At 36.1% G+C, this 14,632-nt stretch overlaps 1 protein-coding gene across 1 annotated transcript; it reads right to left on the bottom strand.

Annotated features, from left to right (window-relative positions):
- Window positions 1-553: 553 nt before the first annotated feature.
- On the bottom strand, window positions 554-1,710 carry LOC111023486 (thaumatin-like protein 1b). Its single transcript, XM_022300940.2, has 2 exons — window positions 1,626-1,710; window positions 554-1,292 (listed from the first exon to the last, which is right to left on the bottom strand). The coding sequence occupies exons 1-2, from the start codon at window positions 1,681-1,683 to the stop codon at window positions 619-621; spliced, it is 732 nt and encodes a 243-aa protein (XP_022156632.1). The 5' UTR covers window positions 1,684-1,710; the 3' UTR covers window positions 554-618.
- Window positions 1,711-14,632: the final 12,922 nt, after the last annotated feature.

The following is a 14,632-nucleotide window of genomic DNA, read 5'->3' as shown; positions in this document are numbered from 1 at the left end:
CAATAGCTCAACCATAAACTACCTCGGCCATGAAATACCTAGTCCTTGATTCATAGCTCGACCACGGAGTAACTCGACCAAAGGGATATAGCTCGGCCAACAAGAATGAGCTACATCACAAAAACATAATCGTCTTTCCGACAGCAAGCCGTGATTTTCGCGTCGGTCATAACCACTCTTCAACCACGGTCAAAAGTTCAACACCTAGGAATAGAGTCGCCCACCTCAATTTTCAGGTATGTGAAACTATTCTTTCGAGAGCATTAGAGCTTTTTACTTTCTCTATGTAGGTTCCTTCATATGTATGGCGGTTAATACTGGATATCGATTTGTCATAAGATTTTATCAATAGTTTATATAATATCTGTAGAATTGGGTAACCAAAATCCAATTAACAATAAAGGGAGGTTGAAACTTTAGAGAATTAGTTTGTTTTGATTAAGTTTGTTTTTAAATATTTTGAATTAGATTTAACTATCCTTGATTACAATGACGAGTGTTATATAAAATTATAAATATTCTTATATTTATTTATAATTTGGCTGATTAGATATAATCGAATTATGTTGAGCCTTTCATTTATACGTTCACCTCGACCAATCGCCAATGGAGTACATATCAAGGACAAAATGTGATGGCGTAATCGGCTCCACCCGAGCACGTAAAAGTGCTAGTCTTATCATCGTACGCATAACTATAAGCTTGAGGACACTGATTCTTGAATATCATCGAATATTTCGTCGGTGGACAAGTTTGCGGTTGATTATGGTCGCCACTGCAGCAGAATTCTGGTGTGTTGAAAGCCAAACAAGCACTTTTACACGCAATAACTGCACCATCTTGCCCTTTGACAGATAGTTCTGGCGGACAAACGGTATTCACATTTCCAGCACAAGTTACTGCTGCACACCCGCCTGACCCTCCAATTGGGACCACCGAGACGGGCAAGTTGAAGCCGTCGACAAGGCTAATGTCGAAGAAATCTTGGCCACCGTTTTGGGCTATGGTGAATTCAACGAGGCTAGCCGGTGGAATTGCGCCTGCACGGCACGTGACTTGGCCGGAGGCACAGTCAGCAGTTCCGCAAGAGAATTTTCCACTCGCGTCCGTTGAGCACTGGGTTCGAGCCCAGAATCGGCCGGACCATGGCGGAGAAACGGTCGCTGTTGTGGCCGAACCGGATGTTAATTCAAACCCGGTTGTTGAAAGTGGGTTGCCAGAACCAGTAAGGGTACCGGGCCAAATTGGGAAAGGACAATTGTTTTTAACGGAGAAGTTGACCGAGTAAACCCCTGCATATATAACATTTTTCAATTAATAGACTATATTTACCTTCACAATTCAAAAATAACTCCTAGGATTGATAATCTAGTGACTAATTTTGGAAAAGAAAAAGAAAAACAAGTCGCTGAATCTACATCTTATCAATTGGAATACTGGAACAAATATACTTTTTTGTTCATAATGCATTATCAATTAAAACAATCAGGTTTTCAGTGTACCATTCTAAAAAAATATAAGATTCATAGTTTGGTTGAGTGGCTTTGAATACTTTTAAAATACAATAAATAAAACGGAGGTTTAACCTAAATAATGTTTTTATTTGATCGTCAAAAAAAATGTACCTGAAAAGAAAAGGATTACGAATGAAAGTCTAAACAAATGTACTTGAGATACAGCCATGGATGTGAACTTTTTCTTCTTGTTTATGAATAGAATATTTTTGATGAGGACAAGAGAGAAAGACTGTTTATATAGCCATGTCTTGAATTACAAAAGCTATAAAAATTAATGGCCTTTTACTAAAAAAAGAAAAGAAAAAAAAACTGTAAATTTTGTAATAAATAGATCAAGTCCAGGTTGATCGTCCATTGTCTGTCTTCATCACTAACAGTAAATGCTCAAAAATAGGCTATAACTTCTCTGTCTTATCCTTGGTTCATCCAATTCTTTTCCTAGAAAAAAAAATTTAAGTTATATCGTGTAATTGGCTCGGTTCAATTTATTTTAATTTTAAATTTGATCGATTCAAACAACAAATTTAGATGAGTGGTACAAAAACTAAATCACAAAATTATTTTACAAACAAACAAAGGTTCAAAATGTCGATGTCCATAAAAACATCGAGGTCTGAAAATATGTATCAATATTCATGGGTTCCATCTCAAAACCAATTGACAATGAGAGGAGTAGCCCATGTCTATTAAGGTCCCTTCTTTTATCAATGTGAGATCCTTAACAATGTCGATGTCGATAGAAATGTTGGAACAAGATAACGAAGATGGATGAAAATAATCTTAATTAATAAATTGAAGCTCAATGTTGTTGTTTTATTGATAATTGATAATTTATAATCAAATCTAGTGTTTAGTTACGCAATTGAATAAAATATAAAATATTGGTATATATACAAACACATGTACAAATATTATAGGTTTGAAAATTATGTAATTAAATTGAAAAAAATTGAAAAAAAAAATCAACCAAAATAAAAATGGTCCAATATTAAAAATTGAAATAAAAGTATAAGTTTAAATAATAATAATAATAATAAAAAGAATTGAAAAAAAAAAGCAGGTATCATCCATCCCAACGATCCCACCTCAAAAAGGTGTCCCTATTTATCACTTGATTTTGAAAAATGGCGAAATAAATTTTGTTAATAAAAAATTGTACATTCCGATTTTTCCAACTATTTTACAAACTTGATTTTGACCGTCTTACCCTAGTTATTATTTTCAAAATCAAAATAATACCCTCCCTCACATTCTCAAATCTGTTTCTTGTTATATTATCTCTCTTTCCTATACTTTCTCTCATAGATTTTAGAAATCATCTATCTCAATTTTTAAATATATATTTGAATATAACATAGCATAGCTCAAAGAGAACAACACACAAAGTGAGACACGATCAACGGGTATCGCGAGGAGACAACAGGAATGGACGGGAATTGAGCAGGGAATGGGCGGAATTAAGCAAGGGAGACAACTGTGGAGGTGACATAGCTGTAAGTGGGGCGGGAAGTGGATGAAATTGAGCAAGGGAGCAAGAGATATAACAGTGGAACAACAAGGCGGTTGACAATGCTGTAAGTTGAGTGGGGTAACCGTATGAGTTTCTAATGAGGTAGATTTTTTTTTTTGTGTTAATTGTGTCACCAACATAAACATTATGTGTTCACGTTATAGACATTTGTTCATTTGTTCATTTGTTCACCGTATTTGTTCATCATGCTTTTTACTGTATTTGTTCATTTGCTCACCATATTTGTTCATTTGTTCACCGTATTTATTCATTTGTTCATCGTATTTGCTCATGTTACTGTATTTGCTCGTATTTGTTCATCATGTTTGTTACTGTATTTGTTTCCATCTTCGGTATTAGTATTTTCATTTCTAAAATGACTTTCTTGTTTAAATTTTGGTATTTCTATTTCTAAAATGATTTTTTTGTTTAAATTTTGTTTTAGATTTTAATTTAATTAATATTTTTCTTTTTAGGTTTGTTAGTAAAATTCTCTTTGAAAAATATTTGAATTCAAAAATACAGGTAAGATTCTCAAAATATTTGAATGATTCATTAAGATTCGATGTCGAGTCCTTCAACACGGCGACATGTCGGTCGACATGTCGCGATGTCTAATGAACGATATTTAGAACATTGAAACAAACTGATAAATCATATTATATTTTTTTTTTAAAAAAAAGACACCTTTCAATCAAGCCTCCACATTGCCGTTGGAAAATTAGGCACCCAAGAATTTATCCTTCCACAGTTATCCAAATAAATAATGTCAATCACACAATAATATATGAGAAGTTAATGAAAGTAGAAAGCAACACAAACAAATTTATACTGATTCACCCAAAAGCTACATCCAGTCTTCCGCTCAAATGTGGGTTTCACTAAATGCGAATTTGATACAAGTGCTTTAGTATCACATATATTCACTCTCTAGAGGTCCCAACAAAAGCTGATAAGCACCAAGGTTGCTCGTGTTTACAAAGCTAGAGGTCCTTCTAGGATCCTTGCAAACATTCACAAAAACGACTAACTTACCGAGTGATTCCAACCAAGAGTAAGGTTAGAAGATGAATCACTCTTAGATCGGACTTAGAATCTACGATGGTCACTCCTAGATCCTAAGACGACTCACTCCAGAATTAGCTTGATCGAGACTAATCCAATGAATCGGTTTAACATCAAACCTAAAGCAAGATTTGAAAGAAGCAACACCAAAAGTGTTAAGGAACAAAAGTTCTTGAATTTCAATATGTTTTAATCTTAAGTTATCCATAACAAGAGCATTACAAGCCTTTAAATAGGCCAAATGGTCGTTCAACATAAGAACACCAAAAGTTTTTCAAAATACTACTTAATGCAAATTGTAGAAAATAAGACATGCAAATTAAAACTTGATTGCACATCATTCTAGACACTTAAATGCGGATCAGAAAACGTAGTCATGCTTCAAATGGTCTTATCTATGAGCTGTAGGAGGCGCTTCACATTTGGATATGGTTTGACAACTTTTGACTTCACAAATTCCAAAGAGGTGCAATCTGCAAAGGCACCTGTTCACGAATCTGCACACTTTTTTTGTCCTCCGTGCCATCTCTCAAAATAGACAACTTTTCCCGTGCCATCTTTGCTCCATTCTCTTCTTGACTCATTGAAGTAACATTATGAATAAATTCGGGCTCAAAACTCTTTGTTGGTTCTTGTGCATTAACAAGCTTTTGAAGGTGCAGTGTGAAAGCCTCTTGAATCTTCCTTGCCTTTCTTGTAATAATTGCTCCTTTGATATATGTAATTGGTCACAAATGGATTCGTATCATCCCCCCTTTCTTTAAAAGGATTTGTCCTCAAATCAAGGTTTTCATTTCCTTCATCAAAACGAATCAAGTTAGTCCAATGATAAGCCTTAACAACTTGTTCCTTACCTTGTGAGTTGTATATTGGAGCTTGAAGATTTATGATTTTCTTCGTTGGACATGTCACTTCTTTCTTCTTGAAAATTTCTATGGCCCTTTCTTGTTTGCCTTCTTTGAGTTAACACCACTTTTTGACTTCCTTGAAGTGCAATCTTGAAGTCTTCATGTAATATCATCCTTCTTAGTCTTGTTATGTTTGGACTTGGACAAATTCTTCGTACCTTCCAAAAGTGCTTCCAAACCCAATCACTTGGTTTGTTGAAATTGTGCTCGGATTTATTTTTCCTCCACTTGGTACTTTGCATTTGCATTCTCCAACATAACATTCTGCTTTCTCGACCATGGAATTCTTTATACAAATTCTTGGATAAGTAGTTTTCCACAATGCCTTTCACCTTAGGTTTCTTATGTCCATGGTTACCTACACAATAAGGAAGCAAGTTAGTATCTTTAAAATCAAGATATATTTTATACTTACCTTGTAAGACAATCTCAAGATCATGAGAAGATGATAGGATAACTCTTCTTGGCTCCTTTATAGCTTCCTTTGTTTCTTGTATTCGATCATGCTTGAATTGAAAAGTTGGAACTTCCTACAAAAATCTTAGAAAAGTAGAAAGACTAGGATAAAATATGTCAGCTTGATAGTAAGGGTCCTTATGCAACAATGCTATAAGATTTGACTTATATTGACAAATGGATTGGATCTTGCTATTTTCCTCTTCTTTCTCCTTTGAATTCCTTTCTCTTAACTTTTCTCTTTCTCTCTTTTCTTTGAACTCACTTTTATCAAAATCAGAATCTTTGCGATCTTGTTCAATAAATTCATCAACATGTGCTTTAGAATCTTCCTCAAATTTTGCATCATATTTCTCACAAGCATCATTTGAATCAAGAACACCATTTCTTATCACCATGACTTCTTTATTGACACATTCTTTGCTCATGTGTCCAAACCCTTTGCACTTCCAACATGTAAGAGAATTAGTCTTCTCCCTTACCTCCTTTGGAACTTCATTGTTTTTGGCATTGGAGCTCTCGGCCTTCACTCTTTTGACAGCACCAAACTTCCCTTTTGGTTGCATGAATTCATTCCATTTGGAATGCTCCTCTTCTTTCCTCAATTGATCTTCAATTTTGATAGCATGGTGATACATATCTTCCAAGTAAGGTGGTGGATTTCTATCAATATGATGAACAATTTCCAGATTCAAACCTCCAAGGAATCTAGACATGGTTTCTTCCTCTTCTTCTCGAATGTGTGCTTTTTCCATTAAAATCACCATCTCTTGATAATACTCATCAACACTTTTTGTTCCCTGCCTCAAAGCTTGCAGTTTAGTTTTCAAATCATTTTTATAATGTTTGGGAGCATACCTCATTCTCATGGCTTCTTTGAGTTTTTCCCAAGTTTCTATTTGATCCTCATCTTTCCTTCTTTTCTCGGATTTGAGATGTTGATACCATTCATTAGCATGATTAATGAATTCGGCAATGACAAGTCTCATCTTCTTATTTTCACTATATGTAGAGCAATGAAATACACGTTCTATCTTCCTTTCCCATCGCAAGTAAGCATCGGGGTCCGCCGTTCCACTAAATGGTGGAATTTTGAGTTTAGCTCCACCATCTCTCTTTTCATTTACTCTTTCCCATCTCCTCGGTTGCATAATGTTGGCAAAGTTATTTCGTCCTCTTCCTCTCCTATTTCTTCTTCCTCCAACTTGTCTTTCTTGTTCAGCAAGGTCAAACGCATCATCTTCTTGTAAGGCTCGTTCTTCTCTTTGTTGTTGCGCTCTCCTTTCTCGTCTATCTTCCATCATCATTTCCATCATTCCTTGAATTGCTTGAAGAATCACCATGTTAGGATCTTGCGGTACTTGTGGTACTCCATCCTGTGCCATTTTGTTAGAAACAATAATAATGATAATAAGGACCTTACCACTCTTCTCACCAAGATTTCACTCAAGGACACTCGTGTTTATCACTCAAGGGTAGGCTTTTGGTACTAGGTCAAAGATGTAAGGGTTGGCTTAAATTTTGGTGCAATCTTGCTTAAAGCTTGATATAACTAATTCAATGATCAACTCTCACAAACTAAGACTACAGAAACTCAATCTTAGGATAAACAACTTGATTATTTAAACAAAACACAACATAATGAAAAGAACCTTTCGTGTGCCTCGGATCTTCGAATGCTTTTTTTTTCTACGGTTTTCTTTCTTTTTGCTACTGTTTTTGTTTCTTTTTGCTACTGTTTTTTTTCTTTCTTTTGCTTCTGTTTTTTTTTTCCTTTTTTTTTCTTTTGCTTCTAATTTTTTTTTCTTTGCTAATGATCCGAGAGCAAAATACAAAAATTTCAAGACAAGTTATGTCTTGTTACACTTTGTAAGAAACTACTTTCGAAAAAGGAAAATAACAGAAAAATAAAATTAAATAAAGTAAAGATATTTCACCTCTAGAACCGGCCAAAGGATGTCGACCAATGCTCTGATACCAAATGATAAGCGTGAAGGTTGCTCGTGTTTACAAAGCTAGAGGTCCTTCTAGGATCCTTGCATACATTCACAAAAACGACTAACTTACCGAGTGATTCCAACCAAGAGTAAGGTTAGAAGATGAATCACTCTTAGATCGGACTTAGAATCTACGATAGACACTCCTAGATCCTAAGACGACTCACTCCAGAATTAGCTTGATCGAGACTAATCCAATGAATCGGTTTAACATCAAACCTAAAACAAGATTTGAAAGAAGCAACACCAAAAGTGTTAAGGAACAAAAGTTCTTGAATTTCAATATGTTTTAATCTTAAGTTATCCATAACAAGAGCATTACAAGCCTTTAAATAGGCCAAATGGTCGTTCAACATAAGAACACCAAAAGTTTTTCAAAATACTACTTAATGCAAATTGTAGAAAATAAGATATGCAAATTAAAACTTGATTGCACATCATTCTAGACACTTAAATGCGGATTAGAAAACGTAGTCATGCTTCAAATGGTCTTATCTATGAGCTGTAGGAGGCGCTTCACATTTGGATATGGTTTGACAACTTTTGACTTCACAAATTCCAAAGAGGTGCAATCTGCAAAGGCACCTGTTCACGAATCTGCACACTTTTTTTGTCCTCCGTGCCATCTCTCAATTCATGTATTGCCCTTCTAAATTTAATAATTCTTCAATTGGTTTATACATTTATTGACCTTTTAATTTTGATAATTGACTTGCATAGTGATATATATATGTATTGCCCTTCTAAGTTTAATAATTCTTCAATTGGTATATACATTTATTGATATTCAAATTTTAATAATTCATCAAATGTTTTAAAGGATGACGCAAAGTCTGATGAAGAAAATGAAAGGGTGAATGAAACTTAATTATTGCAAAGAGATAGCTTGGAAGAAGGAGATACAGTAAAACATTGGTAGATCGATGAGATGGGAAACAATAGAACAATGAAAAATCATTTAAATTAATTCAAATTGAAAACAAAATAATTAAAATAATATATTTAGGAAACAACTTAAAATCCCTTGAATGTAGGAAATTAATTTGAATTAAAATAAGTTTGTTGGATGGTTGAATATGAGAAAAACTAAAAGAAAAAACATACAAATTGGTTAAGTTGGAAAATCACCCTATTTTTTAAAACTCCTAAAATACCCTTTAGTCATATGTGTAAAATTAAAACTAATGGCTATTTTTTAAAATGGGTGCTAACCTAAATTATCAAAAATGTTTTTCCCCATTTTTAATCGTTCATCTTGGTTTCAAATGCTTTATTTAGGGTTTTTAAAAAAAAATTCATGTAGTTGAAAGACCTCATTGGCCAAAGGGTAAGTTATGTAATTACATAAAACATAAAATAATTTTTTTTAAAGTTTAACAACAAAATATATAATTTTTAAAGTTTTGGGAAAAAATAGAATAAATATTAAATTTAGGTGTATATATATATATTTATATACTTAGATAAAAGCAATGCATTAGAAAGAAATTCAAGCCACTTTGACTATATTTGAGAGAGAATCTTCCTCAACAATAAGCTAGAGCCATAAAGGAAAAGTATTGTTGGAGCAAATGTGTGTGCTGCTTGAAGAAGGTCATGCTTGGCTATCCTATGAGCTAGCTTGTTGCTCAATCGAGAGACATGAGGAGGAGAAATTTAGAACTAAAATTTTGTTATGTCCATTAGCCAACCAAGTACATCTCCAAAAGTACAAATTCCCTTGGAATGAGTCTAATTGTTGAGAGAATCTGATTCAACCTGGAAGTTAGTGGAACCCATTGATCGAGCTTGCCTTTATCCTTCGAGAATTGCCCGTAGTTCAACAAGCATAGGCGTGAAGGGAATGAGAAGGAAACTTGAAGAAATCATTCGAATAGAGCCATTTGAATCTTGAAAAAGGGCTCCCACATTGGTAGATGATCGATTACAAGCAACATCCACATTTAATTTCAAATGCGCCAAGGTTGTGGAACCGTTCACATTTCGGTGTGTGAAGATAGCTGAGGCAGAGTAGTCCCTCAAACTGGAAGGTGGATCTAATGTTAAAACTTGGTTACTACTGGCGAAAGTATCATAAATGCAACTCTGGATCAGACGAAGGAATGGGATCAAGCCGAATTCAAACAAAATTGAAGCTCCTAATTGCACAGGATGAGTTGAAAGGTGCTATTGAGACTTATACTCTGTTACTTGCTGTTTCAATATAGTCTTTAGCTCAATCATCTAACGTTGGTGTTTAGAACTTGTTAAACTCATTACAGGTGTTCCTTGTGAAGCAAAAGGCTTGTACAAAGAAGCTCTAAAAGCTTTTGTGGCTGCTCTGGATGTCGATCTCATCCATGTCTCGAGCTTGGTTATGTCTATCATGGTTATCAAACAACTCGGCCATGGATCGCATCCCATTATATGAAGCATTTTGAGGGATGATCTATGGCTATAATTGTAACGCCTCAGGATTTTCAACATTTCAAATGGGGACCGTTACTGAAAACCACCTAAAAAGTACCACTCGTCTAGAGAATTTGACCATAACAAATTCTCACCACGCTTCCGCTGCGCTACTCTGTTTAATAAAGCTTACAAGTTTTTAAACAAATAATCCACAACACTCAAGATTTAACAAAACTCAAATCCTTTACAGATAATTCATCTACTAATAACTTCACCTTATCCCAACTTCTCAAAGAAACCTTTACCAACCATAAAACTATTCACTAAACGAATTATAAGATCTCGAATGACAACAAAGCGAAAGCAAATCGAATATCAACGCAACATGACCAAATGTATTAATAATTATTTTTAGTAGATCACAACCCCACAGTTCGGAAAGCTAAACAAAACTAAGAGTCCCAAAGAGTATTGAACTGACAACTTAAAACATCCTCCAATCCATAAACCTAAACATAACCAACCACTAACAACTAAACTACAAGATGAAATAACTGCAACTATCCTAACTAAAAGAAATTAAATTCACGCAGCACAACTAATGGTCTTTCCGGTCAAGCCTCCTCCTCACCATCACCATTCCCGTGAATGACCTTATTGCCTGCAAAATCTGGGGAGATAAAGAAGGGGTGAGTACAACCACGGTACCCAGTAAGCAGTACATACCTGAACGGTCAAACACAAACAACATGCTTATCACAGAAAGTTCAAACGACATGCATAACAAATCATCATGCTTTACAAAATTAAAACTTAAACACATCTGAACATGCAACTTACACGCCAAACCCAACCTCGCACCTCATTTCACTAGGTTGTTTCCTGGTTCTCAAAGACTTACTCCTTTGAGTCGTATCGACCACTGACCTTTGTACTCAGTGCCTCGACCCTTCTCAAACTTATTCCTTCGAGTCGTATCGACCCCTGACCTTTGTATCCAAGGCATTGACACTTCTCTAAACTCATTGGTTCTCTTTCCTATTCCTCCAAGACTTATTCCTTCGAGTCGTATCGACATCTGACCTTTGTACCCAGGGCCCCAACGCTTCTCTACAGCGCTTGGCATTCGATTCCTTGACCTTTGTACCAAGGCCTCGAACTGTTGCACCGACCCCTAACCATGCATAGCTAAGGCATCGATGACCTTGCAACATATTGGCCCTTGTCCTTTTTTCTCAAGGCCCCAATACTTACCTTCCTCTAAGACTTACTCCTTCGAGTCGCACCGACCCCTGACCTCGCGTAGCTAAAGCATCGACACTTCTCTACGATGCTCAGTGTTGGACCTTGACATTTATCCCCAAGGCTTCAACTACTACTCAACGTATTGGTCCTTGGGGCCTCCAAGCAACTCTTAACCTATCACACTATGTTAGTCCTCCAAGTCTCACTCCTCAAATCGTTTCGGCCGTTGCCATTTATCCCCAAGGCCTGACATTCATCTACAGAGGCTTGGCATTCGACCTGCCATTTATCCCCAAGGCTCTGAACTGTGCATCACATTATGTTAGTTCCCCAAGTCTAACTCCTTCAATCGTATCGGCCCTTGCCATTTATCCCCAAGGCCCGACACTCATCTATAGAAGTTTGGCGTTCGACCTTGCCATTTATTCCCAAAGCCTTGAACTGTGCATCGACCCTTGACATTTATCCCCAAGGTATCGACAACTACTCAATGTATTGGTCCTTGACCGCCACCACATCAAGACCCAAAACTAATTCAACAAAATAGAATCACCGTGCCGACCCCCGACCCTTTGTACCCGGAGCCTCGACACTCATCTCTACCAAGTTGGGGTATCGATCCCCAACCTTTGCACCTGGAGCCTCGATACCCAACTAGTGACGTGCCAGTTTTTTTGGCCCTGTTAGTTCTCCATTTACTTTACTACATCCCGGAACTCTCACCAGAGACCTACATGCTTATCAGCCATGATCCATGCAGAAATAATCTCAAAACAATGGAACATACGTTATACACAAAACCTATGTCACTATCATCCAGACATGGCCATCCAACATCACGAGGACACCATTCTCTCAACACTCAGCATGCTTTACACACCATAACGCAGATAATTCATAAAAGAGACGTAGCCGACATATATCCATATACGCATCTAACACTCTAAAAATTTCATAGTAATCAGAACACAACATAACTCATTCACTTCATTAAGGACCAAACTCTCACCAGAGTCCTACTACATACTTTCTAGGCCATGACCCATGCAGCACTCAACTCACAATAAAACCAGCATGCTTCCAGAACCAAAAACAGTAAGCTAAAAATGAAAGGATATGTCCAACATGCATGCGCAACACAACATATTTCTCCCACATTATTTCAGTTTGCTTTTATGAACACAACCATATAGTGATAAAACCATTCATAATCCATAATGCTTTCATAAATACCACTAAGCATCAAATCCAACAACGCAAAGCAAATCAGTTATAAACCACCAGAACCAACATGATTTCATTCAAACTACTTGTAATCATTAGCCAATATTCACAAAGACACAATCAACTGACATATTAATAAATAATAAACACACCGAAAGCACCAAAGAATTCATACATATTCAAACGACAAACATCCCCTAAGTAAGAACTACTTACCAACAAAGTCCCAAAGCGCTACTAAACTTGTCGAATGGTTCCTAAGTCCAAAAGCAACCAAACTTGATTAGAGTTCATGCTAGAAACACTTAATTTGCATCGAAACTAAGTTTAGGCAATCTGTTACCTACTAACTCACCCTAAAACCTCTTGGGTTAGGAGTGGGTCAACGCGGAGGATGTTCAAGAGCCCAAAACCAAGCTCCAATGGCCTTGTGCTTGCTGGTCCGATGCTGAAAAGCGATGGGTAACTCCGATTAGAGTCTGAAAAGGAGTGGGTCCATGCCAAAACAATGCAGGAGGGGGTGGGTAACTCAAATCAACCTTCGTTTGTGTGTGGGCAAGTGCCGAAAGGATGCCCAAGGGGTTGGGTGTCTTGGATTTGGCTTCAAACACAAGTGGGTATCAAGAATCAAGCTTCAAACAGGTGTGGGTCAATACCGTACGTTGTCGGTCGGCTGGAAAACGTCACCAAACACACTGGGCATCGTAAATTTGGGCTCGGGGTTGCCGGATTTTAGTCAAATGCATGCTAGTCGTCCGATTTAAGGTCGCCAGGGGAGGTCTCGCGCAGAAGAAGCGTCGCCGCTGCAGAAAGGTCATGCGCCATCGCCGTTTGGGTCGGAAATCAAGCCGATGTCGGAGTTCCCGCGTGCAGACGCCATCGTTGACGTCGTCTGATTTTTTTTTTTTATCTCTGCAACGGCTATTTTCTAGGATAACTCCAATTTTTTTTCTTTTTGTTTTAACTTTACTTAACGGTAAGATTTTTTTTTAATTTTTAATTTTACTTTTAATTTTCATTTATTTTCTCTCTCTTCTTCTATTTCTTTTCTATTTCTTTTCTTTTTCTTTCTAATTTCTTTTTAAACTAAAAATTTTTGTTCGCCACATGTCCTCTTCTATTTGTCTACCTAGGATTTAGCCACCACGTCATCGCCACATGTATTTTTCCTTCCAATTCTTTCCATGTAACTTCTGTGTTTGATCTCTAATTTGGGTAATTCAAAATCTGTTGGAATTGGCATATCGAGCTCTACGCTGTGGACACTTCAAAATACTGAAATTGTCAAATAACAAAATTAAGTTTGTTATCATCAAAACATTAATTAATTAATTAATTTGAGATTAAGGGTCAAAAAGCCAACAATCTCCCCCTTTTTTATGATGACAAACTCCTAACGAAAAATGCATAGACAATAAAGAATAACAATATTAAGTCCAACACATATCACCAAAATGTTCATAAATGAAATTCATTCAAAAAATAATTTCTCACAAATTCATTCATTTTTCTTATTACCTCTCTCCCTTTTGGAATCAATAAAAAGGAATATTAAGACAAAATAAATAAGAAACATGAAAGCTCATTTTTTTAAGCAATTTAACACTTCCCCATAATAAGAGACAAAAAGACATTTAGCATAAGCTTTTATAAAACTCTCCCTATCAAGATGCCTTCTAAATAAAAATTAACAAGAAAATCAAGAGGCATCAATTATAAGCAATTTTAAAATAAATTTTACTTCGAAAAGAATTGCTCCCCCTAAATAGATACACAATATGCATAAGAGTGTTGGGTGTGTTGCCCTAAACTCGTAGTTTGTATTTTGTAAAAACAAATGTATATTCAATAAAGTTTTATTCAATAAATTTGTTGTTGAATTCATAGCATTGCATTATCCAAAATCCAATAAACTAAACATCCGAGGTTATTTTAGTGTAACCGGGACAGTATATCTACTGGGTATATATTTGATATTGATGCAAATCCAACCACGGATCCATTGACTGTACCCGGGGGACCAATTACAAGAAGCAAAGCAAAGAAGATTCAAGAGGTTTTCATAATACATCTTCAAAGGCTAGCTAATGCACACGAGGAGACAAAGATTTCTGAGGCAAAAATTCTTTACATTGTTAATTTAATGAGTCAAGAAGAGAATGGAGCAAAGATGGCACGGGAAAAGTTGTCTATTTTGAGAGATGGCACGGAGGACAAAAAAAGTGTGCAGATTGGTGAACAGGTGCCTTTGCAGATTGCACCTCTTGGGAGTTTGTGATGTCAAAGCTTGTCAAATCTCATCCAAACGTAAAGCGCCTC

Source organism: Momordica charantia, assembly GCF_013281855.1.
Source record: "Momordica charantia cultivar OHB3-1 chromosome 6 unlocalized genomic scaffold, Mcharantia_2.0 BLBB01000006.1, whole genome shotgun sequence".
NCBI lineage: Eukaryota > Viridiplantae > Streptophyta > Magnoliopsida > Cucurbitales > Cucurbitaceae > Momordica > Momordica charantia.
The sequence above is the reverse complement of the archived record's forward strand: the minus strand, read 5'-3'. Positions and strand labels throughout refer to the sequence as shown.

Excerpts from the sequence above, each read along its gene's own strand:
- LOC111023486 (XM_022300940.2), bottom strand. The coding sequence starts at position 1,683 with ATGGCTGTATCTCAAGTACATTTGTTTAGACTTTCATTCGTAATCCTT. Across the intron at positions 1,293-1,625 it reads CGTAATCCTTTTCTTTTCAG|GGGTTTACTCGGTCAACTTC; the intron begins GTACATTTTTTT and ends TTATATATGCAG.